The following is a 27,985-nucleotide window of genomic DNA, read 5'->3' as shown; positions in this document are numbered from 1 at the left end:
CCGGGGCAGGAGCGGAGGCGGAGCGAGCAGTCCACGCCCTCCGCCGGTCGGGCTCCCTCAGTCGAAGCGCGGGCGGCGCGGACACCGGACCGGCGTCCCGGAGTGCCGACCCCGGAGCGCGGGGCCCCAGTGGGCCCACTCCGCGAGGATTCCGAGCGCGCCGACCGCCAGACAGCACGCGACGGACCGCTGGCCCGCGGAGCCGAGCAAGGTGAAGGCAGGGCGGGGCGGCCCCCGCCCGCCTCCCAGCCTACGGCTCCGCCCCGGAGACCCCTTATCGGGCCCGGCGTGCCACCCCGGCCTGCGCCGGCCAGGCTGCCGGGCGTCGGAGCAACTCCAGGCTGCCCCGCCGCCTCCGTCCTCACCCGGCCTGGGGCCTCAGGAAGTCTCCCGCGGAAGCGAAAGCAAATCTCTCGGTGCGTCAGCGCGGGACCGCCGGGCCCGGACCAGTCTCTCGGGCTGGCTTCCGGCAGGGGGCGGGGCTTCTGCTTCTGGTGGGTGGAGGGCGGGCGACGCGGCTCCGGGAGTTCGGGCGGTGGGCGTGGCCCGCGATGTTCCTGGAGGTCGGGCGGTGGGCCTGTAGGGTGGTGGGCGTGGCCCGCGAGTTCCCGGAAGTCAGATGGTGGGCCCGTAGAGTGGTGGGTGTGGCCCGCGAGTTCCCGGAAGTCGGGCGCCCAACTGCCCACTGTCGGCGGTCCCGGCGTGGTCTCGTCTCGCCAGGAGTTTGGGTCTGGCGGGACCGGGCGGAGATTTGGCTCCGGCGCGATAACTGCGTGACGTGGAGACGGCTCGTCACGTGGTCTGCGCTGTGGTGTCGGGGGAGGTGGCGGGTCTTCCCTGCGATGTCGTTACAAGCTCTTGCCGCCCCGGGTCACGCGGGCGCCCTGGGGCCAGGCCTCAGCGCCCGCCCTGGGGCAGGGCCTCTGACGGGGGCGCCGGGGCCGCCGCTGCTCGCGACGCCCTCAGACGCCTTCCTGCGCCGTCTTCGACGAGAGCTGGGAAAGAAGGGTCGACGGGCACGGCGGGGAGGGCGTCGTCACCCGGTGGCGCGTGCTTCTACGAAGTGACTGAGCGCACACACGCTCTCGTAGCCTCTTCAGAGTTTTGAAGAGGGTCAGCACCACCCTTTTTCCTCACACTGGACAGCCTCCCACAGAGGCGGGGTTGGCTGTTCATTTCTTTGTCTTTCGCTGTTCCCTCGGCTCTTCCTTGCTCGGAGCTCTTGTGTGTCCTGGACAAAGCCCGAGGCCCGTTACACTCAACCGGCTTTGCAGTAGAACCGCTATTACTTCTCCCTCCATTCACACATGAAGAAATCAAGGCAGGCGTGACTTCTTACTTGATCTGCATTTTGTAACCATCAGGTACGTAGGTGCAAGAGTGGGGAGGAAATTGTAGTCAATTATAAATTTGGGAAACTGCACCCTTCTAAACACAAAAGGTAAAGAGGAAGCTTGTTTAAAACATTGAGGTATCTCATCATTGTAATTATTATTACTGATAAAACAGCTATAACGATTAACTGTAATTTGCATGTTTCTCTCACTGAGCTGTATTGAACACCACAGATATATTGCACTTTCAGAATATTCATGAGAATAAAGAAAAATCCCTAAATAACAGTTTCCAAAATTGAAAATTTTTCTTGGATGCTTATTAATCGACAACGTGGTAATACCACCAGTATGATCTGGGAATTTGAAAAAGCACAGCTTCCCATGCTTTGGTTGGATGTTATACTTTGGCAAAAATGATCGTGTTAACCTGTAGAATACTGATTTTGAACCGCATGTTTTCATATGTTTTTAAAATTTAGTCTGTACTTTCCATATGTTTCTAACTGTAGCATACTTATTTAGTATAGGTGAGCAGAATTGTAAGATTAGGTTTTTGCATCTCATTTTAACGAAGATAAATTATTGTTTGCTCTCTGAAGAAGTAGCTTGTGTTAGTGAACTGATAGTGGAAATTTGAGTGAAGACATTAAGGCTCAATTCTGGGATCTGTTACTCTAGGTGAATCATTAAACTCCAAATTTTAGTTTCTTAATTTGTAACTTGGAGCCAATGTATTTATAAGTTGGTACTTCAGAGGGTCATCATGTGCAAGATAACACTGGGTTGAACTCTTGCAGTCTTCTCTCTTGCTCAGAGCTCTTGTTTATCTGAGGCAAAGCATCAAGCAGTTAAAATCAAAGAACCTGGAGAGATTCCCATTGGATGCCTGAGTAAAAACAGAGTTCCATCTGCAGAGGAAAAGGGGGGCATGATAGTTGGGTAGCCAGTATTTTCTGTCAGACTCATCATGTATGGTCCTCACTGAAAAATTGAAAAAATCGCTGTCAACCACTTAAAAGGTAAATACGAAATTTTTTTAACTTTTAAAAAAATTATTTATTGCGGTACACAGAAAAGAACACACATCCTAACTGTTTGACTCTTAAGTGTCCTAAAGTGAACCTTAAGAAGAAACAAGCATTGCCATCACTCCCCCGCACTTCCTCCCCTTCCCTGCCTCCTGCTTCCACCTTGTTTTAACTACTACCCTGACTGTTAATATTGTAGATTAATTTTGCCTGGCTTTTTGATGTTATATATTGTTAGTAATTTGTATTTTCCCCCAGTTTTACTGAAGTATAGTTGACAAAATTGAATATAGATATGAATATTTTTATATATAGACTTACAGATAATTTGTGAAGTTCTTGGAATTTTCAATTAATTTCAGTGGAGATTTCCTTCCTTAAATCCCTGAATTAAGTACACTTATGCAAAAAACATTTTGAAAATCCATTAAAATAGACCGTTATATTCTCTGTTGAAAGTACTTGATCATAAGATGATATGACAGGTTAGTGTGTGTTCATTAATTCTCTGTAACGTGACTTTACAGTGTGACTTTCTACTTGCCTACTTTCAGAGTTTCTGTGACTCTTGGGTATCTAAGCCACTCATCAGTCCCTCCTAAGATATTCAGTGCTTATAGAGTTGAATCATTCATGGGGAAATGGGGGGGGGGGCAATAAAAACAAAAGAAGTCCTTGGAAACCATGCAGAAGGTGAAGTAAGACCAGGCCAAACCAGCAAACCACAGGTGAGGAGAGCCGGCTGGGGTCAGGAGCCAGCCTCACAGAGCTGCCGGCACCTGGAGGCCCCTCCCCCTGGAGCTGCGTTGCTCCTGCGGGAGGCGCAGCTGGTCCTAGTTGGTCTTGGCAGCTCTGTAGAGAGGAGACCCGGCCAAAGGACAGAGAGCGGGTGGAAGTCCTCATCTAGCTGAGTCTTAATACCCTATGGTCGTAGTTCAGGGCACGGTTATAACTCCTTCCTGTTTCTGTACTGTCTGGGAGCCTGTTTTAATGTTACTAAACATTCATGCTGTGCTTAGCCACCCAGTTGTGTCGGACTCTTTGCGACCCCATGGACTGTAACCCACCAGGCTCCTCTGTCCATGGGATTCTCCAGGCAAGAATACTGGAGTGGGTTGCCATGCCCTCCTCCAGGGGATCTTCCCGACCCAGGGATTGAACCTGCCCACATGGCAGGCAGATTTTTTTACCAGCTAAGTCACCAGGAAAGCCTAAGAATACTGGAGTGGGTAGCCTGTCCCTTCTCCAGGGGAACTTCCTGACCCAGGAATCGAACCAGGGTCTCCTGCATTGCAGGCAGATTCTTTACCAGCTGAGCTACTGGGGAAGCCCACTAAACATTCACACATGACATCATTTTTGAAAACTGCTAGGTGACTTTCATAATGTGAATGAGGCATAACTTACTCTCCCCTGTTATGTATACATCAGTTGTATGTATTATGTGCTTTTGCTGTTCTATCTAATGTTCCTGGGAATATCCTTGTACATAATCTGTATCACTGTCTCTGATTTGATTCCGTAGGATAAAGAACTACTGAGGGAGGAACTTAAGTCCCTTTTAAAAAGGAAATTTTATTATAAAGGTAATTTGTATAAAAATTGCAAAATGTAATAAATGTGTAAAGAAGAAATAAAAGTCACCTGACCATCCAGATATCCTTGCTGACATTTAGGTGTCTTTTCACTGTGTCTTTTTTTCCTGTACATATAGCTATATGTGTACCTAGCCATCTACCTGTTAATGTATTGACTATATAATACTACATTTTATGAATGTGCTATAATTCATTTAACTATTTTTGGATGATTAAATAGTTCTTTTTTAAAAAAAATTATGCATTTAATGACCAGCTGCCTTATGCCAGGTTATGTGCTGGGCACTGTAGATAGTGCATAAGACAGTTTCCTGCCCTCTGTGAGCTTAATTGAAATAACTCCCAAATTATAGCTGTCTGTTTCAAAGTACTGGGCACTGTGAAAATGTCTAACGGGAAGACATAGGATGGCTTCTCTGAGGAGATGCCGTTTCTGAGACCTGAAGGAGGAACACCTTTTAGCCAGGAGAAGAATGTGCCCTCAGAAGCTTGTAGGGGAAAGTGGACACCCCCACCCTGTTTCGCAAGGACTGGGCCATAGAGAGCTGCTGAGAAGAGTAGATCCCAGCTGCACACCCCCATTCTCACAGCCCGGGAAGCAGTGTGAACATGACGAGTAGGGGTAGATGGGTGGGCCAGTCATAGCCAGAACCACAAACAAAGCAGGCGGCCAGTGTGTGTTCACGTTTCTTCTCATACACTTCTTACCAGTCTGTGAGGCAGTCATTATTGTTTCCTTTTGCAAATGAGGAAATCAGGGCTTGTGTGAGTTACCCAAGGACTGATAAATTAGAGGTAGAGTTCATCCCGGAGAAAAGCCTGTGCTCTCTTCACCTCTGTGCCGGCTCCAGCACCTCGCCTTCAGGCCCTGCCTCCCCGCCCCCGCCATGGTCACGCCCTTTACTGGGCAGCCTCCCAGTCTCTGCCCCGAAAAAGATGTGCTGCTTTCCAGAGGGTACTTCCTCTTACTTGGGAATGCCTCCTGTTACAGGAAAAGGGCTCCGAGTGTCATCTGCTGTGCTGATACGTGAGCTTTGTTGGAGTGGCAGGGCCCACAGAAGACTTTGTGCGGGATGTAGAAGGCTGGTTACCTGAGCCACACTGCAGCAGGCCACTGACAGGACTGGCCCTCAGCCTGGGCATTTTCAGAAACCCCTTCAGCCACTTTAAAAAAAAAGCTTCCCATCCCAACATTTTATTAAAAATTTCAAAGTGCCAAGTTAGGTTTTAACACCCGCAGCTAACATCATGCTCGGCAAAAACTGAAAGCTTCTTAAGATCAGGAATAAAAGGGGAATTCCTTGGTGGCCCAGTGGTTAGGACTCTGCTGCCACTGTTGGCCTGAGTAGAATCCCTGGTCCAGGAACTAAGATCCCACAAACCACATGTGTGGTGCTGCTAAACAAAACAAATCAGGAACAAGACAAGGGTGCCCACTCTTGGCAGTTTTATTCAACATAGTATTAGAAGTTCTAGCCAGTTCCATTAGGCAAGAAAAGGCATGTGAATGGGAAAGGAAGAAATAAAGCTGTCACTGTTTGCAGATCATGTGAGATACATAGAAAACTCTAAAACACTCCAACAAAAAACTGTTAGAACTAATGAATAATTTCAGCAATGTTGTAGGATACAAAGTCACTAAGTAAGTAAATGTTAGTCGCTTAGTCGTATCTGTCTCTTTGGAACCCCATGGGCTATAGCCCGCCAGGCTCCTCTGTCCATGGGAGTCTCCAGGCAAGAATACTGGAGGGGTAGCCATTCCCTTCTCCAGGGGATCTTTCCCACCCAGGGACTGAACCTGGGTTTCCCACATTGCAGACAAGTTCTTTACCATATAAGCCACCAGGGAAATCAGTACACAAAAGTATTTTGTATTTCTATATACTAATAAAATGTGCTATCAGAGAAATTAAGAAACCAATTCCATTTATAATTACATCAAAAAGAATAAAATACCTAGGAATTATGTTAACCAGAGAGGTAAAAGATGTAACTGAAAACTATCAGATATTAAGAAATTGCAGATACAAATAAATGGAAATATGGACTGTTAGAATAAGGAGCATTAATATTGTCATACACTCCATTCTACAGATTTGAGTGCAGTTCCTGTAAAAATTCCGATGACATTTTTCACAGAAATTGAACAGATAATCCTAAAATTTGTATGGAACCACAAAGACCCCAAGTCATCAGAGCAATCTTGAGAAAACAAAGCTGGAGATACCACACTTCCCAGTTTCAAACTGTCTTACAAAGCTACAGTAATCCAAACGGTATGCTGCCAGCATGGACACACATGTAGATCAAGGGACCTGAATAGAGCCCAGAAATAAACCCACACATATGATCAATTAACTTACAAAGGAGCCAGGAGCACAGATGGTCCCCAACTTAGGGTGACTTGCTTGGTCACCGTGTAGGTACATGTTTTATAAGAAACTGCCGGAGCTTTTCTCCAAGTGTTGGTACCATTTTGTGTTCCCACCACCGATGTGTGAGATCCTGTTCCCTGGCATGTGGTGGTGACTTTTTTCACTCTGGACACTCTGGTAGGGGTGCAGTGCTGTCACACATTGGACCCCAGGGATTTTTATTCTCCGTTTCAGTCTGGGGAAAATAAATGAACCAGAGAAGAAGGGGAGAAGGATGAAGCAAATAGTTGCGTTTGAGAGTCTATATACTGTACAATTCATGGCCAGTTCCTCACCCTTTCCACATCTTCCTGTCCTTTTTAGATCATGCATTGTTCTTTTTGTAGCCTTCAAATTTATTTTTGTTGTTGTTCATAATTACTTTTAAGCCTGTTTATTTCTAAAGCTATTCACTAGTTTAATTGCCTGAACTTCTTTGGTGCCTAATACAGCTTTTTGTAATACCTGTGGGACTTCACTCATTGTGAACTTTTTTCGTTTGCTATTTTTGTTGTTTTATAATTTTGTAAAGGGAGCTCATGTTAAGTTAAGCTTTATTTGTGGGACTCTTGTCTGGCTTGGAGGTGTTTTGTTTTCTTTATTCTTATAACCCAGAGATGTCATCAGCCTGTGACCACTTTCTATATAAAAGTTCTTAATTTGGGGGATCTTGACCATGAGAGCTAAGAGGAGTATAAATTTAAAGCCCAAATATATTAGAAGACAGGCCCAAGGCTATGAACTGACACAGAATTTTTTTTTTCATTCCCCAATCCCAGTCTAAGACAAACGTTCTTCTGCTGGTGAGTTGAAAAACACCAGCAGAAAACATTCATCAAGCAAGTTTTTCTGTCGTCCACCCTTTCGATGTGGGGTAGGGGGCGCACTGTGAAGTGCAGTGTTGGGGGGAGTCTTTGTTCCAGCCCTCTTCTTGCATGTCCTCACCTCAGCTCCTGCCTCCGGCTGAGTTTCAAACCCTGACCTTTGGATGTCAAGGTTGGCGGTGCCCCACCAGGCCACTGTCTTGGTCAGTTCAGCTGCTGTAACAAATTCCCATAGATGGGGTGGCGTAAATAGCAGACAGTGGTTTCTCACTGTTCTGGAGGCTGGGAGTCCAGCAGGTCCAGTGTCTGGTGCCAGCCCGCTTCCTGGTTTGCAGATGGTGGCCGTCCTCTTGTACTCTCACGGGGTGGAGAGACAGAGGCAGGAAGCAAGCTCTGTCGGGTCTGTTATAAGGACTCTGATCTCATTCATGAGGCCGCCTTCACAGCCCCAATCACCGCCCGGCCCCACATCCTCCATACCATCACACTGGAATTTGGGCTGGACCCCACGAATCTGGGGAGACACACATTGGGTCCACAGCAGCCATCACATGGCCCTGCCCACAGCCTGCTCGCCTTCAGTCCCTAGAGCCCTTTTCCTTTCTGCTGAGCCTACCTGTGCATGTGATTGGATGTTTGCATTACTGTACCCAATATATACGGGCCCTTTATAAGAGGAGTTTTTAGATTTTCTTAATCTTCCATGTTGGTAGAAATGAAAGTCTAAGGAAGAAAGATTGTGGTCTTCTGTGATTCCTGGAGATACGAAAAACATTCATCTTAGAGACTATAAATCTGTCTTCAAAAAATAAAGGCACACCGAGCATGTGGCGGAGCATTATATACACCGTTTGAGTGACGACTTGTCTGTACTGACGTGTACTGACTCTTTTCTTCTCAGGATTGTGTGTTTCCGGGGCATTCTGACCCTTCAGAAGGAAAGCAGCCATGTCCTTGGACGACATTAAGATGAGCTCTACGGACTTCCTGGAGCAGGCAGACCTGGACAGTGGGGGCTTCGGGAAGGTGTGTCTGTGTTTACACAGATCCCACGGACTCGTGATCCTGAAGAAGGTGTACACAGGCCCCAAGCGCACCGAGTGAGTCAGGGGCAGAGCTGGGCAGGCCACGCGATGTGCCAGGGCGGTGGAATCGGGTGGCACAGCCTTTATGAGACAGACCTGGGTGCAAGGGTCAGCCCTGAGGCTTCATGTCGGATGACCCTGCAGGGCGGTCATTGACATCCCTGACTCATGAGGATTCAGACGCTGGCTAGGGGAGAGCTCCGAGCTGGCAAATAACAGAAGAAAACTGAAGAGGAGGGAACAGAGAGGAGGAGGCCCAGGGCGACGCAGGGGCGCTGGGAAGAGGATGGGAGGAGCAGGCAGGAGGGAGCGAAGGCCCTGCTCCACGGTGGGTGAGGACCAGCCCCAAGGATGGGGACGAAGCCCTGGTTCATGAGTCACAGAGTCCAGGAACCCTCTCTCTGAGGCAGTCAGTGAAGTTGGTTTATTTCCCTCTGTTCTCGCCAGAGTGGCCGTGAGAGAGGCCGCGGGTTTAGTCCACTGTCCAGCGCGGTCCTCGTTTCCCGGCCGCCTTTCCTCGCTGCTCTTCACCAGCTTCGCGTTGATTGGTCCTTGGGTCCACGCTTCCTGCGCACTGGCCGCGGTCCCCCGGAAGGAGGGGCAGCCCCTGGCACGCTCGGTCTGACCCCCGCCCCCGCCCCCAGGTACAACGAGGCCCTCCTGGAGGAGGGCAGGATGATGCACCGGCTGCGGCACCGCCGCGTGGTCAAGCTGCTGGGCGTCATCATGGAGGAGGGCAGCTACTCGCTGGTGATGGAGTACATGGAGCAGGGCGACCTCATGCGTGTGCTCAAGGCCCAGGTACGCCTCGCCCGGCCCGCCAGCCCCTGTGCCTCGGAGTCCTGTGTGAATGGCTGGTGGTTTGGGTTTTCTCGGGAATAACAACACTGGATGAGGAAGGTTTCCAACAGCAAGATTCATCCTGTTTACCAAAGCCAAATAACTTTAACGCGTTTTTTAAAAGTGTAGGTACCTGGACTTTCGCGGTGGTCCAGTAGTTGAGACTCCCTGCTTCCACTTCCAGGGGGCACGGGTCTGATCCCCGGTCGGGGAACTAAGATCCCTCCCTGCCCTGTGAGGCAGTCAAAAAAACGACTGTATGTACCTGTTAAGAGCAAGGCCTGTGCTGTTTGCTCAGGAAGCAACAGCAAGTGTGACACAGACGGATAACGCGCGCAGGTCGGGATGTGAATGTCCGGTGTGGTGGTGTGTTGACAGACACGCCCACAGAGCTGTGGGAACACCGGGGAGGCGCTCTCAGCCTGCGAGGTGGTCGGGACGCATCTTCCGGGCCTGACGGAAGGGAAGTTGCTGTCTATGTCCTCAGGTCCGGATCCACTGCTCTTGAAGGAAACTGGTGCTTTGGCTGCTTTGAGTCCCTTTCCGTCTCCCACACTGATTGTCACTCGTTTCAGATCAGCATCCCCCTGTCCGTGAAAGGGAGGATCATTATGGAGACCATCGAAGGGATGCGCTACTTACACGGAGAAGGGGTGATACACAAGGACCTCAAGCCAGAAAATATCCTCGTTGACAGTGACTTCCACATCAAGGTAAACCTCAGGCAGGGCTTCTGGGGGATGGGCGCGATTCTGATTCTCAGCGTTAAGTCCTTCTGGACACTACGTGTGCCAAGAGCAGAGCCAGCCCAGCTCCTCCCTGGTGACGGTGCTCTGCCAGGGGATGGAGAGAGAGAGACTTGGCGGAGGTGGTTAACTTCATTTACTCCTTTACTTACGTGTCCTTTTAAAAATCCGTTTCCTTTTGAAAACTCTGTCCACTGTAGTCAAAGGAAAAAGAGGGAGGGTTTTCTTTTGTCCTCTAGGCGCAGCGTCACATCAGGTCGGCTTTAGCAGCAGGAATCCCAGCCGAGCACGAGGGGCTGAAAGGGGAAGTGGAACTGGGGGGAGGACGTAGGAACTGCTTACCCAGGCATCCCTTTACCAGAAGACTCTGCTTCTAGCACTCCGTTCCAGCCCTGGACAGGGTTCGTTTTTTTGTCCCCCCCCCCCCCCCCCCCCGGTGTCTTTAAAAGAAGGTTCTTTACGTTAATAACTTACCTCTTATGATGTGGGTTAGAATTTGAGGATTTTAGACAATCACATGCCAGAAATCATCCCCAAATGCTTGGATTCCCTGAAGCAAAAGTGAAACTGCCGCTTCTGGTGTCTTAACTGTATTGTTCTGTTGTTCTGCCCTGCCGCCTCCCTCTGTGTTCTGTGTCTGACCTGGGTATTTTTTTCTTTGCCTTTTTGTCTGTCTTTCCCCTCCTCCACATCCCATCTTCTCTCAGGTTCAGGCTTCCAACTCAGCAGCAGTAGCGCCACAGTCCTTATCCTCAGTGTGTCTTTGGGATCCTTGGAAATGCACATCCGTGGGCTTCTGGACACCTTTTGGGGAAACGGAAGGTGCAGTACCACGTGCTATACAAACCTGCTGACAAGAAAGTACCTGTTTTCCCTAGCCTCAAAGAGTCGAAAACATGCAGAATAAATGAGGAGTGCGAGGAGTTAGAATAAACATGTCTAGTTGTTCTTCTCAGGAATATCTTCTGCTTTTCTCCCCATCAACCACCACCCCCCCCACCCCGATATTGCATAAGAATCGAGACACCAGAATTTCACACAGACTTTTCTTATGCGAGATTTTCCAGATGGCTGAGGACATATGGTTTCTACTAGTCTGTTCAGAGGTAGCTGTTTTAAACCTGTCCGGTGCAGCCGTATCTGCCAGTGTTAGAGTCCCTTCATCTCCTGGATAAGCCCCGATGTAAAGACAGATCTGATTTGCCTGCTGCCGTCACAGAAGTATCCCATTGCCTTGCTCTCCTGCAGATAGCTGACCTCGGCGTCGCTTCCTTCAAGACGTGGAGCAAGCTGACGAAGGAGGAGCACAACGAGCAGAGGAAGGCGGGCGGCGGCGCCGGGAAGGGCGGCACGCTGCACTACATGGCCCCCGAGCACCTGAACGACGTCAACTCCAGGCCCTCCGAGAAGTCCGACGTCTTCAGCTTCGCCATCGTGCTCTGGGCCATCTTCGCCAACAAGGAGCCATACGAGAGTAAGGCGTCGATAGAAGAGGGGGGCTGGGGGCCGACGGGAATTGTTCAGTGGGGTAACAGCCTGCAGTGAGGTCGTGGAGGTTTATCACTGTTTGTTCAGTGTCTGTCTCACCCACCGGACTGTGAGCTCCACGGAGGCCGGGACCACATCTCATCCATTCACTGCTCTTCCCCCGGTATCTACACACAGAACGTAGTGGGTACTCGGCAAGTGTTTGTGGAATGGATACGTAATCCCGATTTAGCAATCGGGGGTCATAGGACAGATCGGAGCTTGGATAGTGCATCTCAGCTTGCGGGGTGCTCAACAATCTAGGCTTCCTCCCGGACAGGAAGGCCTGCTTGGTTCTCCTTATGAGGACTTTCAGGGCATACACTCCATACTTTCATCCATCCACTCACTCCTTCGTTCAGGAATTGTTTCTTTTCAGTACTTACTGTGGGCTCTCTACTCAGACTGAGTCTGTAAAGATGAGAACGACAGCGTCTGTGCAGGGGAACAGGGGCATAAGTAGCTGTTCTTCAGTGTCTTAAAGTGAAGTCCCTCAGTCGTGTCCAGCTCTCTGCGACCCCATGGACTGTAGCCTGCCAGGCTCCTCCGTCCATGGGGTTTTCCAGGCAAGAGTACTGGAGTGGGTTGCCATTTCCCCCTTTAGGTCAGTGTGTTAAGAACCTGAACTAATGGCCCGCCTTCTGCCTGCTCTTCCTGGGTGATTGTCAGCTCCCAGGGTTCAATCCCCTCTTTGCTGATGCCACTCAAACCTCCAGTGGTGGCCTGGACATCCTCCTGTCTGTTAGATCGCGTCCATGTACCAGAGGACCCCCAAAGCAGTATCCCCCAAAACAAACCCACATTCTCCACACTGCCCAAGTGGCTCACTCAGCTCTGCTCTTACATCCAGAAAATGGTGTCACCGTCCACCAGCCAAGCTGCCCAACCAAGAACCTCAGTCGCCAGACTCAGCCTTGCCCTCCCACATCCCATCAGACATTGAAACTTGTGAATTTGGGAGTCCCTGGCGGTCCAGTGGTTGGAACTCGCACTTCCATTGCTGAGGGCTGGGATTCAGTCCCTGGTCAGGGAACTAAGATCCTGCAAGCTGCACAGCATGGCCGGAAACAAACAAAAAACTGTGACCTCCACGTCTATCAGATTCAAGATACATCCGTGTCTCTGTCTCCGGAGGATCCTGTCCAGTTCAAACCCTCTGTGGCAGGCTCCTCGTGCCGCCGCCGTTCACACTGCCGTTAAACAGGCCGATCAAACCTCTCAATCATCTGTTTAAAATCCTTCCAAGACACTCTTGACATTCAGGATCAAGTTAAACCCCTCAGTATGGAGCACAGGGTCCTCTCTGATTTGGCTAAGCTGTTCCCTCACTCGCTTCAGCCAACATGCCCAGTTACGCTGAGCTAGTCATAATTTCCAGACACATCTTGATTTCTGCAACTCCCAGTCTATTCAGATCCTGCTTTCTTGGCCTGAAATCTTCCTCTGTGAATACTCCTTCCCAGTTCTTTACCTGGATAACTCCTGTTTATTCTTCTGGACTCAACAAAGCCTTCTCTGACCTTCCAGTAGTGGTCCTGTCACCAGAACCCTTTGTGCTTACTTCTTAAATAGCCAGTATCGCTCTTTAAGTCACCCTTATTCACCTGAGCTGCCCCCATTTGTCTCTGTTTGTATTAAAATCTGGAGTGTGGCCCTGGCTTTATTTACACATTCAGCCGTCTGCCAGGAGTCAGCTCTGCCATGAATCTGTCTTTCACCTGTTTGATCATCTCTGCAAAGAAATAGGTCCGCTCATCGTCCCAGGGCATTCTGCCCCTCCCTGATGTAACCATGAGAGATCAGTGGCTTGGTCCAGGTTCTGTCACCTCCCTGCCCGAGAGGAGTGGGACCTGAAAGTCTCAGCTCTCCTTCCCATTTGCTCTGTAGACGCCATCTGTGAGCAGCAGCTGATACTGTGCATCAAGTCTGGGAACAGGCCGGACGTGGAGGACATCATAGAGTTCTGCCCGCGGGAGGTCATCGACATCATGAAGCAGTGCTGGGAGGTGAACCCGGACAACCGGCCCACGTTCGCGGGTGAGTCCTCTCCGCACCGGCACCGCCCCCCTCCCACGTGGCCGGCTTCCTAGTGAGGCTGACAGGCAGTACTTGGAGTTTTTAGGAAAGCAAGTTCCACTCCTGATTTCAAACTGATTTTCTAGATTCCAAAGGCTTTGTTTGAAGAAAAGCTGCCATCCCTCTCCCAAACATGAAGGCATATAAGGTCCTTTTGTTTCCTGGTGGTATTTTTCCCCATCGTTAAATTTTTTAAATTGTATTAAAATATGTGTGGCACATAATTTACCACTGTAATCATTTTTAGGTGTTCAGTTGTGTCCAACTCTTTGCAACCCCACAGACTGCAGCACACCAGGCCTCCCTGTCCATCACCAACTTCTGAAGCTTCCTCAAAGTCATGTCCATAAAGTCAGTGATGCCATCCAACCATCTCATCCTCTGTCGTCCCCTTCTCCTCCTACCTTCAATCTTTCCCAGCATCAGGGTCTTTTCCAGTGAGTCACCTCTTCCCATCAGGTGGCCAAAGTACTGGAGCTTTAGCTTCAGCACCAGTCCTTCCAGTGAATATTCAGGGTTGATTTCCTTTAGGACTGACTGGTTCGATCTCCTTGCTGTTCAAGGGACTCTGAAGAGTCTTCGCCAACACCACAGTTCAGCAGCATTTAGCACATTAGTGTCTTCACCTTTCACACCTGAAACCATACCCATTCAACACTGACTCCCCACCCCCCTGCCCAGCCCCTGGCAGCCACCATCCTCCTGTCTGTCTCTGTGAACTTGGCTACACGAGATCCCCCATGTTGGTGGAATCCTACAGTGTTTGTCCTGGTTCACTGGGCAGTGTCTTCAGGGCTCCTCCAGGTCATAGCCCGTCAAGATCTCCTCCTGTTTCCTGCTGAGCGGTGTTCCACGGTGTGTGGATCGCACCGTGTCTGTCCAGTCACCTGCTGCCAGATGCTGGGGTGCTTCCCAGCCGTCTGACTTCTTAGCTTCTTTGATCTCGGTTCCTCCCTGTGTGTGGCTGGAATCTCTGGGAGCATTATTTGCCATCTGCATTGGGCTGAGAGCAAGAGGAGAAGAAAAGGGACTGGGGTTTGCCACATCCGTGTACCTCTTCTCATCCCCCTGGGTTCCCTAGGACCTTGCTAAGGTCCTGGAGGCAGAGGAAAAGAGAAAATTGGGTTAGGAAGAAATAAAGAGCAGGAAGGAACTTAGGAGCGTGCAGGGGGTTCTGCGCTTGTATTCCTGCTCTGAGGAAACAGAATGGAAACCCCACCAGCCACTCCCACCAGAGGGCTTCAGGGGTGACTGACTCGCTGCCTGCTTTCTCACTCACTCAGCCTGCATCTTGTCCCGGCCTGGTTTCTTCTCGTGCCTTTTTCACTTTTTTAAACTAAAATTCTTCTTCTGAGATAATTGTAGATCTACATGCAGTTGTAAGAAATAATGCAGACATCCCATGTACCCTTTTACCTAGCTTCCTCCAAAGATCACAGTCTGGCCAGACTCAGTACAGACCACAGCTGGAATACTGACGCTGACACAGTCAGATACAACATACCACCGTCTCCACAAGGGTCCCTCCTGCTGCTACTCACAGGAGTAAAGCTGCTGTGGATACTCACGTTACAGGTTTTTGTGTGAATGTAAATATTTCTCTAGAATAAGTACCCAGGAGTTAAATACGTAAGTCATAGATAGTTTCACAGAGAAGGCAATGGCACCCCGCTCCAGTACTCTTGCCTGGAAAATCCCATGGAGGGAGGAGCCTGGTGGGCTGCAGTGCATGGCGTCGCTAAGAGTCAGACATGACTGAGCAACTTCACTTTCACGTTTCACTTTCATGCGTTGGAGAAGGAAATGGCAACCCACCCCAGTGTTCCTGCCTGGGGAGTCCCAGGGGCGGGGAGCCTGGTGGGCTGCCGTCTGTGGGGTCGCACAGAGTCGGACACAACTGAAGCGACTCAGCAGCAGCAGGTAGTTTCATGTTTAGTTTAGTTTTTTCTTAAAAGAAACTGCCAATCTGGGAATTCCCTGGCTGCCCAGTGGTTAGGACTCTATGCTGTCAGTGCCAGAGGTCCAGGTTCAATCCCTGGCTGGGGACCTAAATAAGATCCCAAAAGCCGTGCAGCGTGGCCAAAAGAAAAAACCCTGCCAAACTGTTCCAGAGTGGCTGTGCCATTTTATATTCTCACCAGCTACATACAGGTGATCCAGTTTCTCTGCGTCCTTACCACCCTTGGCGGTGTTGCCACGTCTTAATTTAGCCCCTCTGGCAGGTCTGGAGCGATAGCTCACTGTGGCCTGGTTTCCCTTCTCCGGGGGCTCACGCTGGTGAGCATCTCAGGCGTGTGTTTGCCATCTGTGTCTCTTCCACCGTGCAGCATCACCCCATGTCCTTTGCCCACTTTCTAACTGGATTTCGTCTTTTCACTGTTGAATGTAGAGTGTTCTCTGTATATTCCATATAGTGTTCCTTCCTTGGACATGTGATTCTCAGTTATCTTCTCCCAACCTGGTGCTTGTTGTTTTTTTTTTTTCCATTCTCTTCTCAGGATCTTTCACAGACTGAAAGTTTCTATTTTGATGAAGTCTTATTCATTAACCGCTCCTGTTGTGGATGATAATTTTGGTGTCAAGTCTGAGGACACTGTCAGGATTAGACCCAAAATACTTTCTTCCCTTTTTTTTTCTGAAAATCTTAGAGTTTTACATTTAAGTCTGTGTTCTTTTTTAATGATTGTCAAGGAAAATTCATTATTGCCAACAAAAGAATGATAGCACAGAACTAAATGTTAGGTTGTCTTTCTTGCCATTTATTTAGTTTATGTCTTATTGGGAAAATACCATGATCCATGTCGAGTTAATTTTTGCACGAGGTGTGAGACTTAGGTTGAATTTTGTTTTTCCTTTTTCGCCTTGTTTCACTGCCATTTGTTGAACCCTCTTCCGGTACCTTGTTTCTCTGAGTCTTTATACCAGATCCCTACCCTGAGTGTTCCATCCTGTATCACCTCTGATGCCAGAGGGACAGAAACAAGGAGCCCACCCTTCCTTTTTCATTTGGATGTTAACCCTCTTAGGCAGGGCTTTGTGCTGCAGCAGAGCAACTGCATTCTGTTAGGCAGGACCCCTTGGTTTCTTTCCAGTGGTATCCCAGCCTTCGTTCTGTCTGCATAGAAATTAGTCTTGTTTGTCTATTTATGAAAGTGATTCGGCATTTAAATTTTTATTCTATTGCTTTGCCCACAGATTAAGGCACGTAATTCAAAGATAATAGACTGTTAATATTTTAATTTTTAGAAAATACTTAAGAAATTTTAAAGTGCTTTTTTTTTTAATGTATAGGCATTGAAGAAAAATTTAGGCCTTTTTATTCAAGTAAATTAGAAGAACATGTAGAAGAGGATGTGAAGAGTTTAAAGGTAGGTAACATAGTAGGTGCTCAAAATGATAACATATTAAAGCATATACCATATCAGTCATGAAAACCAAAGCATTATACTTTACTACTGAGATGTGAGGTAAGCAGTTGGGTAACTGGGAAGATGCCCTGGAGGAGGGCATGGCAACACACTTCAGCACTCTTACCTGGAGAATCCTCACGGACAGAGGCGCCTGGTGGGCTACAGTCCATGAGGTTCCAGAGTCGGACACGACTGAGTGACCAAGAGCAACACACAGCACGGCTTGGTAACCACAAAAAAACAAAACTAGCAGTTTAATGCAGATATCATCAAGTCAGCATTACTGGACCCATTCCTCTGTCAAAACAAATGAAGTGAGAGGAAAATATATCTAGCAATATGGAAAAAGATAAGCACAGCATTACTGGAATAGGATGGAAAATAGCCATAGGTGGGTCAGTCATTTTGAAGAATTCTTGAAAGATTAAAAAGCCAACAGAATTCTCTTTTGAGATATATAACAGGAAAAAAGTTTCAAAAGGCTAACCCAAATATAATACTCAAGAAATACTGGAGGAGGAAGTCTTGGGTCAACGTGTAGAAGAACAAATGTCACCTGGCGCGTGGCGGGCATTGTCACCCGGGAGCCATGCTTGTGTTTGTTTTAGAAGCTGGCTCTTCCCCCCAGCTCCGCCGTGCTGAGCAGCAGATGGGAACAGACCCTGCCCAGGATCAGAATGGTATGTCAGAGACCGTAGCCAGCTAACCAGCCAAGAGGAGCAGAGACCTTCCCCACTCACATGCTCAGGAAACAAGCTATCGTCCTAAGTCTTAACATATTGCTCTAATCATGAAAGACAGACTGCGGTAAATAAAACAGGCAGGAAACAAGAGATTTTAAAATACATACAGACACACACACAGACAGTCAAGAACTGCCAGGCTTTTAAGGGACACCTACACTGTAACAGAGAGGTATCCGGTGCAAACCAAGGAAGTAATCACATCAAAGTAAAGACATCAAGGGAGACAGTCGCTAAAGCAGGAAAGCAGGAGCGAAGCACTCAGGGATATCTCACTGTGATAAAAGCTTCGTTTCACCAGAAAGAGAGTAGCCTAAGTCTGTTGGCCTTTGAAGAACACAGATTTGAACTGCATAGGTCCATTTATACTCAGATTTTTCTCAATAAATACATGATCGTCACTTGGTCGAATTTGTGACATCGCACCACAAATGCAGAGGGCTGGCTGTAAAGACACGTTTGGATTTTCGACTGTGAGTGAGGTGAGTGCCCACTCCTGTGCTGCTCAAGGATCAGCTGCGTAATTTAGCGAAAGCGGCTCAACTAGAGACAGGAAACCTGAATACTCCTGTAACTATTTTCCTATTAAAATCCAGAAGCTACCAAAGAAAAAGAGACAGATTTGCTTATATAAAAATTTAAAACTTACTAAAAGCAAAATAAAAAGACAAATGACAAATTGAAAAAAAAAAAAGAGTTAAGCAGTCTCACAAGAAAATTCCACAACCACATAGCTTCATCAGCAATTTCTATCAACTATTCAGTGAAGAAGTTACCCCGATGTTATACAACTTGTCTGGATAACAGAAGAGGGAACTCTCCTAAGCTCATTTTATGAGATGAGCATAACCTTGATTCCCAAACCTGAAAGGCAGATACAAGAAAGGAAAACTACACAATAATTTCACTTAACAACATGGTTTTGAAAATCCTGAATAAAATACAAAGAAGCTGAATCCACCAATGGACGATAAAGATTGGAAAAGATATGTGATTTCACTAACAGAAAAGCAAAGTGAATTCATTATAATTTTTCATCCATTAGATCAACAACAGTTTTGAAAGACTGATATATCAAGTGTTGGTGAAAATGCAAAGTAACAGACACTTTCAGGCAGTATTAGTAAAAGTGTAAGTTGGTGAGTTTATTGAAATGTGAAGTATCTATCAGACTTTTAAGCATGAACTTTTGCTGCAGCTCTACATGGTAAAATCTATCCTGTTCATGTGTATGCTCAAAGATTTAGCCTCAGATGTTTGCACCTTTGTGAGACTTAAAATTTGGAAATATATAAATTTGGAAATCACCCAGATGTTTCTAAGAAGATATACTAAGTTATGGTTAGTAACTATATAATCATTTAGGAGTGGTGGAAACTAACAAATGATACGGAAAGATCTTCAAGACTTATTGTAAGTGAAAAATCGCAAAACCACAGAGTGTGACTCTTTGTGCATGAGAGCTCTCAGCTGCTCAGTCGTGATAAATAATAAAAAGAAATTTTTTAAAAAATCAATTGGCTTTATATGCAAGGGTTTATTTTGGTTTCATTATATTCATTGGTCTGTATGTCTTTCCTTAGTCCAGTACCACACTGTTTTGATTACTGTAGCCATGTAGTGAGTTTTGAAATCAGGAATCTTTATTAAGACTGTTGTGGCTACTTAGGAAAAAAAGTCTATTTATTTTTTTAATATTTACTGCTTGTAAGAACTATGTGAAATTTCTAGCTTCTGAAAAATTCATTCTTGTAACAATTTTTGGGGGAATTATTTTCTGCTGTTTACCTAAAGTATGTTGTTATGCTCTTAATTCTAGAAAGAGTTTCCAGGCCAAAATGAAATTGTAAAGAGAATGAAGTCTCTCCAAATTGACTGTGTGGCAATAGCTCCAAGCAGGTCAAATTCAGGTAACTTATATTGTGATTGAAAACCTATCTATTCACTTGTTTGCTCATTCACTCACACAACTGCATAAAATGCTATTTACAAGTGTATGAGAAACAGAAGCTATAAAATTTAATGCCTGTCTTAAAGGAATTTATAATATACTTGGAGTTAAGATACATATCTTATGTACATAAGATACATATGGGTTTCCCTTGTGGCTCAGCTGGTAAAGAATCCACCTGCAATGTGGGAGACCTGGGTTTGATCCCTGGGTTGGAAAGATCCCCTGAAGAAGGGAAAGGCTACCCACTGCAGTATTCTGGCCTGGAGAATTCCATGGACCGTATAGTCTATGGGGTCGCAAAGAGTCGGACACGACTGAGCAACTTTCACTTTCAAGATACATATATTTGAAATATTAGGTAACAACAGGTTCATCAAAATCATAAAGTATCCGAACACAAGAGGCCTAATATACCTGATAGGGAGGGAGTGACAGTTCATGAAAAAGAAAGGAACACAGGTAGGAGAAAAGCCCTCGAGAAGGTCAGGGGCGAGCAGATGCCGAGGGCGTGCAGGGAGGCTGGCCTCGGAGTCAAGCAGGGGTGCTTCCCTCATTATAACAAAAGGCAGAGTGGAGTCTCAGAAATTAAAGCCGCTCATCAGTTGTCTGTTCTGGGGCAAATTACCCAACTTATTGTGAGCCTCATCCATCATCACGGTAATAATTGCTCCTGGTGTTTTGTGCTAAGTCACTTCAGTCGTGTCTGACTCTTTGCAACCCTGTGGACTGTAGTCTGCCAGGCTCCTCTGTCCATGGGATTCTCCAGGCAAGTATGCTGGAGTGGGTTGCCATTTCCTCCTCCAGGGGATCTTCCTGACCCAGGGATCGAACCCACGTCTCTTGCATCTCCTGCACGGCAGGTGGGTTGTTTACCACCAGTACCACCCGGGAAGCCCACTCCTAGTCTTACAAGGCTTTTAAAGAATAAAAGAATCCACGGAAATGCTTAGCCCAGAGCTGCTGCCGTTCTCATTTCCAGCCCTCATCACACCAAGGAGACAGCTGCTCTGCTCCAACACAAGTCCCTTTCTTCCTTAGTCATTCCTGCAACACCCACTTTTCTGCTGCTTGGTTATCACTTTTCTTGTCCTCTCTCACCAGCAGCAGGGGCAGCCACTTACCACCTATGCAGCTTGCAGGAGAAAGACCAGCTAGTAAATACTTGTTATTTGTTCTCAGAGTTTTCAGTCTGTTACCCAAGGCACAGATCCCCGATGGTGCCTGGGGTCTGTTTCACTTCTTCATGTTCCATGACGCTCTGTTCGATTCTGGTCATTCCTTTCCAGCCACGGAACAGCCCGGCTCTCTGCACAGCTCACAGGGCTTCGGGATAGGCCCCGTGGAGGAGTCCTGGTTTGCCCCCGCCCCGGATCACCAGCCGGAGGAGGACGACTTCCTGCTGCACAGTAAACTCCAGGAGGAGGCCAACTACCACCTCTACGGCAGCCGCATGGACAGGCGGACGAAACAGCAGCCCGGACCGAGCGCGGCTTACAGCAGCGAGGAGAGGCGGCGCAGGGTCTCCCACGACCCTTTCGCGCAGCAGAGACCTTATGAGAGCGCTCAGGGCCCAGGGATAAAAGGCCTCGCCTACCCCGGTGTGACAAATCTCACCAGTGCAGCCCAGCAGCCCGCAGGGCTGAGCGGCCAACCCCAGTCACCATACTGCAGAGATGGATCATTTCGTCCACTTGAGCTTAGAGTGAGACCACTGGACCTAGGGACCACGAGTCCACAAGTTTGGTATGGGCCAAACCCTGGCCACATGCCAAACCTATATAAAACTCCAGTGCCTGAGACCAACCTCCTGGGGAACACACCCACCATTCCATTCACCTCCTTGCCATCAAGAGGTAAACGGGCCTTGCAGTCACACTGTTATAAATTTTCCTGAAAATAAAGCCAGCCACTAGCTCTGTCATAATCTAGAAGGTAACAAAGGTCAAGCCGTTTGGAGTCTTTGGCCACCAGATGCACCTGGCCACCCCAGAATAGTCTCATCAGATCCCTCAGCCTAGGCTATTTGTTCCGGTGGGCTTCAGGCAGCTACCCACACGTGCGGGGTGACAGAGCCTGGCCTCGAGGGGGATCCTCCGCTCTAAGTCCAATCTCAGTAGTCCACCGTGTCCAGGCTCTGATGTAAGGGGAAGTAACTGCCTGTATTCTTACACTTGCTTGCTGTTTTCTGAAGGGTAAGAAGTAAGTCTCAGACATGTTCATCCTTTATCTCATCCAGGCCAGAGACTACCATTTGTGATGAAAACAACATTGTTGGGCAACCATCCCTCCAGAACTCTTCCTTCTGCCCAAACTGAACCTGTCCCCATCAGACACTAACTCCCCTTTCTCCCTCCTTCCCAGCCCCAGGCAGTCAACCTTCCACTTTCTGTCTCTACGAATTTGATGACTCTAGGGACCTCAGATAAGTAGAGTTGTATGGCATTTCTCCTTTTGTGACTGGCTTACTTCACTGAAGACAGTGTCCTCGAGGTTCATCCATGCTACATCCTGTGCCAGAATTCCCTTATTTTAAGGCTAAATAGTAATGCATTACTATTATGTGGTCCATCCAGAATGGACCACATTTTGTTTATCTGTTCATCTGTTGATGGACACTTGGGTGCTTCCACTTTTTGGCTGTTAGGAATAATGCTATGAACATGCGTGTATAGATATCTGATTAAGACCCTGCTTTCAGTTCTTTGGGGCATATATGAGTAGAATTCCTGCATCGTATGGCAGTTTTTTAAAGTTTTTGAGGAACCACCACTGGTTACCACAGTGGCCGCGTCATTTTATATACCAGCAGTGCACAGAGGTTCCAGTTTCTCCACACCCTCGCTGACACTGGTTGTTTTCTGTGTTTTTGATAGTTTCCAACCTAATGGATATGAGATAATTCAGCCAACTTTTAAAGAAGAAAATTTCAAGTGGTGGCATAGGATAAACAATTTAACTTAAGCACTTGGAGTAGAGTCCCACCCCTTTTACCAGGCTGTACTTTCTCTTCCTTGCAGTCTAGATATACCACTCATCTCTGCATTTCTTTCTAACTAGATGAGTCTGCAAAGTATACCATATACAACAGTTCTGGCATTCAGATTGGCGACTGCAATTACATGGAAATTGGTGGCATGAGTTCATCGGTACTGGACAGCACGTACATGAACTTGAAAGAAGAGCCGGCTTCTAAGTACCAAGCTATCTTTGGTAAGATGCCCTTGAAGGATTCATCCTACAGCAGCGTTGAACTTTCTTACCTAATATTTCTGATTATTCTCCCTGCAGATGCCCTATTGCTCCTCATGTAATTTCCATAGAATTACTGTGTAACTTATTTATGTGTACCGAGGACATAATTAGAATATCTAATTCATGGGTTTTCTGTGAAAGTGAAATGAGTCAATACAAATAAAGCACTTACACACTCTCTGGCACATAGTAAGATCTATAAAAGTGTTAAACACATCATCATCATCAATATGACCACCCGGACCCAGGAGCTCATCAGGCCCTCATCAAAAGGGATTCCGTAAAAGACAGAAGACTATGCCCTCAGCTGCACTTGCATAATAAAAATTAGAGGGCTTTCTCTTATGGGGTTCCACTATACAGCCTCATAACATTAATCCCAAAACACAACCTGGGAAAAACAGGGTGACTTAAGAACCCAGCTTTCTAATTAACCCCAGGATTGCCCTCTTTTTTTTTTTTTTAATCAAGGGCCAGAGAGTAAATGTTTTCGGCTTCGCTGGCCCTGCCATCTCTGTTGTAGCTGCTCCATTGACACTGCTTCCTTGTGGGCCTCCCTGCTGGCCCAGATGGTAAAGAATCCGCCTGCAGTGCGGGAGACCTGGGCTGGATCCCTGGGTAGAGAAGATCCCCTGGAGGAGGGCATGGCAACCCACTCCAGTCTTCTCGCCTGGCGAGTCGCATGGACAGAGGAGCCTGGTGGGCTACAGCCCCGGGGCCGCAGTCGGCCACGACTGAGCGACTGATCAGAGCACACGCCAGGTGACACCGCAGTACCGGGGCCACGGGCAGCGTGCGCACGGAGGGGTGCGGCCATGTCCCAGTGCCCTTGTCTACAAAAACAAGCAGGGGCCACGTCTGGCTCACAGGCCTTAGCTGGCCAACCCATCTAGCCCTCTCAAAGCTAGTCCTTAGCATACTAGAGCAGCGGTTCCCAACTTTTGGGGTGACAGGGTCCCTCTCCTGGAGAAGCAGACAAACTCTGGCCGGGAGGCTGACATCTGGTGGTGACGGCCGGAGCTGCTCTGTGGGAGCCGAGGGAAGAATGGGTGATCTGCAGGGGGGATGTGAGGTGTCTTTTATTATTCCACTTACTGAACATCATGGCATATGGCTTGTTTGTGGTGGGTTTATACTTTTATTTGCTTCATTTTATTATTTTTACGAAGGCCTGAGAGGAAGGAGCCAGGAAGGAGAGAGGGGTCTAGGAGAGAGGGGGACTCAGCGGGGCAGGGGAGGGATGAGCCCAGAAATACGGCACCCGTGAAAAGACGGGGCACTCAAACAGCTTCCACGCGGCGGCCTCAGCTTCCTTGACCAGGTAAGAGGAATGCGCACCGCTGGGTGAAGGTATCCTTAACTCTGGCCAGATGTAAGCAGGAAAGGCCCAAAAGGAACAAAAACGGTGTTTTCCCCCTTGACGTCAGGAAGGTGGTGTGTAAACAGGGGCTGCGGGCTCAGGGGCAGCTCCCAGAAGGAAGCAGGTCCTCGCGTGGGCTGGTAGGTAGGTGAGGATCATCCAGGGAGCCAACAGCCAGGGCATGGGAAGTTACCCTGTTTACTGACTCCTGTACTCTGTACTTCATACAGGTGTTTGAAGCCAGTGTTCACACGGCCATAGCGCAATGCTTTCTCCTCTTTTCTGTTCGGCAGATAATACCACTAGTCTGACTGATAAACACCTGGACCCAGTCAGGGAGAATCTGGGGAAACACTGGAAAAACTGTGCCCGTAAGCTGGGTTTCTCTGAGTCTCAGATCGATGAAATCGACCACGACTATGAGCGAGATGGACTCAAAGAGAAGGTTTACCAGATGCTCCAGAAGTGGCTGATGCGCGAGGGCAGCAAGGGGGCCACGGTGGGGAAGCTGGCCTTCGCGCTCTACCTGTGCTCGCGGATAGACCTGGTCAACTGCCTGATCCGCATCAGCCGGAACTAAGCCCCCAGGCGCTCCTGCGGCCGGAGGCCGCCGCCTGGCCTGGTGAAAGCCTGCTGCCGCGGCGACTCGGACGGACTTCTTTTCTCCCTGATACACGGGGTACTGTGTCTGCGTAGAAATCACTTCCTGCCTTTCACAGCTGGAGTGTGGAAAAAGGAACCTACGGCAAACCACCCACTTCGCAGGACGACCTATCTGTGGCCAAGGCCCAACCCAACAAGAAGTCTAACTGGGCTTTGAAAAGGAGAGAAGAGAGATTTGAGAAACACCTTTTTTTTTCTTTCATATTATCCCATAATCTTCATGCTGTTCATTCTGGTTTCTGGGAGTTTTGTTTGAGCAAGGGAAAAAAAAAAATTCGGAGAACATAACCTAAGTCAGCTTTCTGATTTTACACTGTCTTCTCCACATAAGCGCCTGTTATAACCACAGTAAAAAAAGTTCTCATCCAGTCAGATAGTGGAAAACTGGAGGGGGAGGTGGCCCCCGGCTGTGGGAAGGGGCGGGATGATTTCTTTTCCAGATGCATCAGTTGTGATCACTGTTTTCTAAATTCCAAACACGTTAACTAACCAGTGTCAGAGGCAAAATGCAGACAATATTTTAATGGACTAATTAAAATAAAATTTTGTACCTCAAATAGAAGCCACTGAAATGCTGTGTTTGTATAAACGAAACAGTGTGAGATTCTCCATGGTGACTTCACCCCGGCTACTGGCAGGAGAGGGGACGCTGGGGAGAAAAGAGCTTTCCTGACGGTGCATTTTGACTTTCAAGATGAAAAACCCACAGGCCCGAGAGTCTAAGCCCTGCTGTCCTTCACACCTGGCTCAGGGACCTTTCCTTCAGCCCCCGCTGTCTGAACGCTGGACCAAAGAGGACCAAGTTTACATCTGAGGAGTTTCGATGCCAGGCGCAAACACCACAAAAACACTCGTCTTGGGCAGGAATCAAGGAAGTGGGACGACACAGACTACAACGTGAGAAAGAAGGCGACCCGTTCCTGGCTCCGAGAAAGGTTTCCAGACCCTGAGGTTGATACTGGTGAGACCCGCTCCCAGACCGCAGACCCTGCTCAGCAGGGTCCCCGCTTGTCGTTGTCGTGATAATCTTTGCTGTGGGTCCAGAAGATGAAGTTAGATCTTCAGCAACATGAAAAGGAGTTATTTCTCACAAGGCATTTTAAACAATTTAAAAAGCTTTTCTAATTACAGTAATCCTATAAATAGAATAGGTCTGTATACGGTCAAGGCGTTAGAAGCATCTGATTACAAAGAAATCACTGAAGGACTAGATCTATAGTATAATCCAGACACAAGGCCTCTGAAATCGAGCAGGCATAAGTTCCACTCTGGCCGTGCACCTGGGGCCTGCTTCCTGACCTTTGCCGGCCTCAGTTTCCTCATCTATAAATAGGGTGCTAGGACATAAGGTAGGTGTGAGGATTAAAATAAGATGATGCATCTCATTTTTAGGTGCCTGGCACAAAAAAGTTATTTAAGATGTTTTTTGATATAGACCATGTTTGTCTTTATTGAATTTGTTACGGTATTGCTTCTGTTTTTATGTTTTGGTGTAGAGGCAATGTGGGATCCTATCTCCCCGATCAGGGGTTGAACCCACACCCCTTTGCATTGGAAGGCAAAGTCCTAACCACGGGACCACCAGGGAAGTCCCTAAAAGTAGTATTTTTAAAATTAATTTTTGCTGGAGTCTAGTTGATTTATAATGCTTTGTTAGTTTCAGGCGTACAGCAAAGTGAATGTCATATCCACTCTTTTTTAGATTCTTTTATAGATTCTTTAGGTCATTATAGAGTATTGAGTTCCCTGTGTTATACAGTAGGTTTTTATTAGTTGACACCAATAGCCTAAGACCTCAGCGTTACCATTTTTGCTGCCTAGTAGGATAACTGGTGTTAAAATTGTACAATAATTTTTAACCCTCATCATCTCTGACAAGAAATCCCAATCAACGTTTCATAAAAAAATAAGGAAATGTTGACCCCACCCAAGATTCTGAAAGTCAAACAATAGTAGCTGGAACATCACATATTTCTCTTTCCTTCTCTGTAGGAAATTGATGTGACAGCTTTATGTTGAAAGAACATTTTATCATAGTCGGTGTTTAAATCAAACCTCAGTTTACTGCTCAAGAAACTCCCATGGGTCAGGGAGGACACTGCAGGCAACAGGGTTAGGGTTAGGGTTAGTAACACCAGGAAGCACTGTGCACAGAGGATTCTTACAATGGAAGGGTCTCTGGGAGAAGAAGTAATATAAAATGAAAGGAAGCTGCTGGAATCTCCAATTCAAAACAAGGCTAAACAGCAGCCACCGATGTGCAGTTGTATTCTGTTAAGGGAGAGAGTACCCACAATCAAAGGGTATTGTTTTTTATTTTCCCTATGGAACCTTCAGCTGCAAATGCTATTTATAATCTTTACAGACTGAACTGGTCGTAAGAAGCACACACACTCAACATGTAACACATAAACACATAAAATTTGCCATCTTACCCGTCTTTACGTGTACAGCCCTAAGCACATTCACACTGTCTGCTGCCATGTTCCTGCAAAACTGAAGCTCTGCCCCCATTAGACATTAACCCTGCCCCCGGCCAGCCCGACACCCACCTGGGCCGCATGGGCCTCAGTGACCTGGACTCACACGCGGCTCCTTTTACGACCAAGCCTGCCGTCCTCGCCGCTCCCCCGCCCCGGGGGCGGCCAGGGGCCCCACGCGGACACAACCCCCATCCTCCGCACCCGGCGCCCCCCTCTGCTCCGGCCACAGCGCCGAGAGGCGGTAGCCCCGGCCTGTCTGCGGGATCCTTCGGGGGCTCCGGCTTAGCTCTCGAGGCCCGCCCCCTCCCCCCCGCCCGCACCGCTCTCCAGCCGCCGCCGGCCCCTCCCTGATCTCCGGCAGCAGGTGCCCTAGCGGGCGTGGGCCGGTGCAAGAACGCACAGGGCAAACCCCAGTCCCCGCCAGCTGTCAGGCCGGCGGCCCCGAGCCCACCCCTCCGCGAGGGCGGGACGCCGGTCACCGTTAGGCGAGAGTTGACACCCAGGGGAGACGCTGTGTGCCGATGTCCCCGGGTACCGCGAGCACAGGTGCGGCGAGAAATCTCCTAGAAACCCTGGGTCTCCAGCTCAGCGCCCAGACCGCCCCGCGCATGCGTGCTCGGGTCGGAAGCGGGCGAGCTTGGGGCG

General features: G+C 48.2%; 1 protein-coding gene and 1 long non-coding RNA gene across 4 annotated transcripts; one reads left to right on the top strand and one right to left on the bottom strand.

The window, feature by feature from the left end:
- Window positions 1-279: 279 nt before the first annotated feature.
- Window positions 280-25,419, top strand: RIPK1 (receptor interacting serine/threonine kinase 1). 3 transcript variants are annotated; one of them, XM_043908654.1, is made up of 12 exons: window positions 2,178-2,356; window positions 3,891-3,951; window positions 8,103-8,301; window positions 8,931-9,087; window positions 9,702-9,839; window positions 11,121-11,346; window positions 13,287-13,436; window positions 16,767-16,843; window positions 19,448-19,538; window positions 20,869-21,435; window positions 22,640-22,792; window positions 24,488-25,419. In XM_043908654.1, the coding sequence occupies exons 3-12, from the start codon at window positions 8,150-8,152 to the stop codon at window positions 24,772-24,774; spliced, it is 1,998 nt and encodes a 665-aa protein (XP_043764589.1). In that variant the 5' UTR covers window positions 2,178-2,356; window positions 3,891-3,951; window positions 8,103-8,149; the 3' UTR covers window positions 24,775-25,419. The 3 variants fall into 3 exon arrangements, with proteins under 3 accessions (XP_043764587.1, XP_043764588.1, XP_043764589.1); XM_043908652.1 differs by lacking the exons at window positions 2,178-2,356; window positions 3,891-3,951 and adding an exon at window positions 280-416; XM_043908653.1 differs by lacking the exons at window positions 2,178-2,356; window positions 3,891-3,951 and adding an exon at window positions 846-1,364.
- On the bottom strand, window positions 25,275-27,938 carry LOC122697665. Its single transcript, XR_006342145.1, has 2 exons — window positions 27,293-27,938; window positions 25,275-25,889 (listed from the first exon to the last, which is right to left on the bottom strand). It is a non-coding gene; the product is annotated as an uncharacterized LOC122697665 (long non-coding RNA).
- Between the last annotated feature and the right edge of the window lie 47 nt (window positions 27,939-27,985).

This window comes from Cervus elaphus, chromosome 7, assembly GCF_910594005.1.
Source record: "Cervus elaphus chromosome 7, mCerEla1.1, whole genome shotgun sequence".
Taxonomy (NCBI): Eukaryota; Metazoa; Chordata; class Mammalia; order Artiodactyla; family Cervidae; genus Cervus; species Cervus elaphus.
Note: the sequence above shows the minus strand (reverse complement) of the source record. Positions and strands in the feature narration are given on the sequence as shown.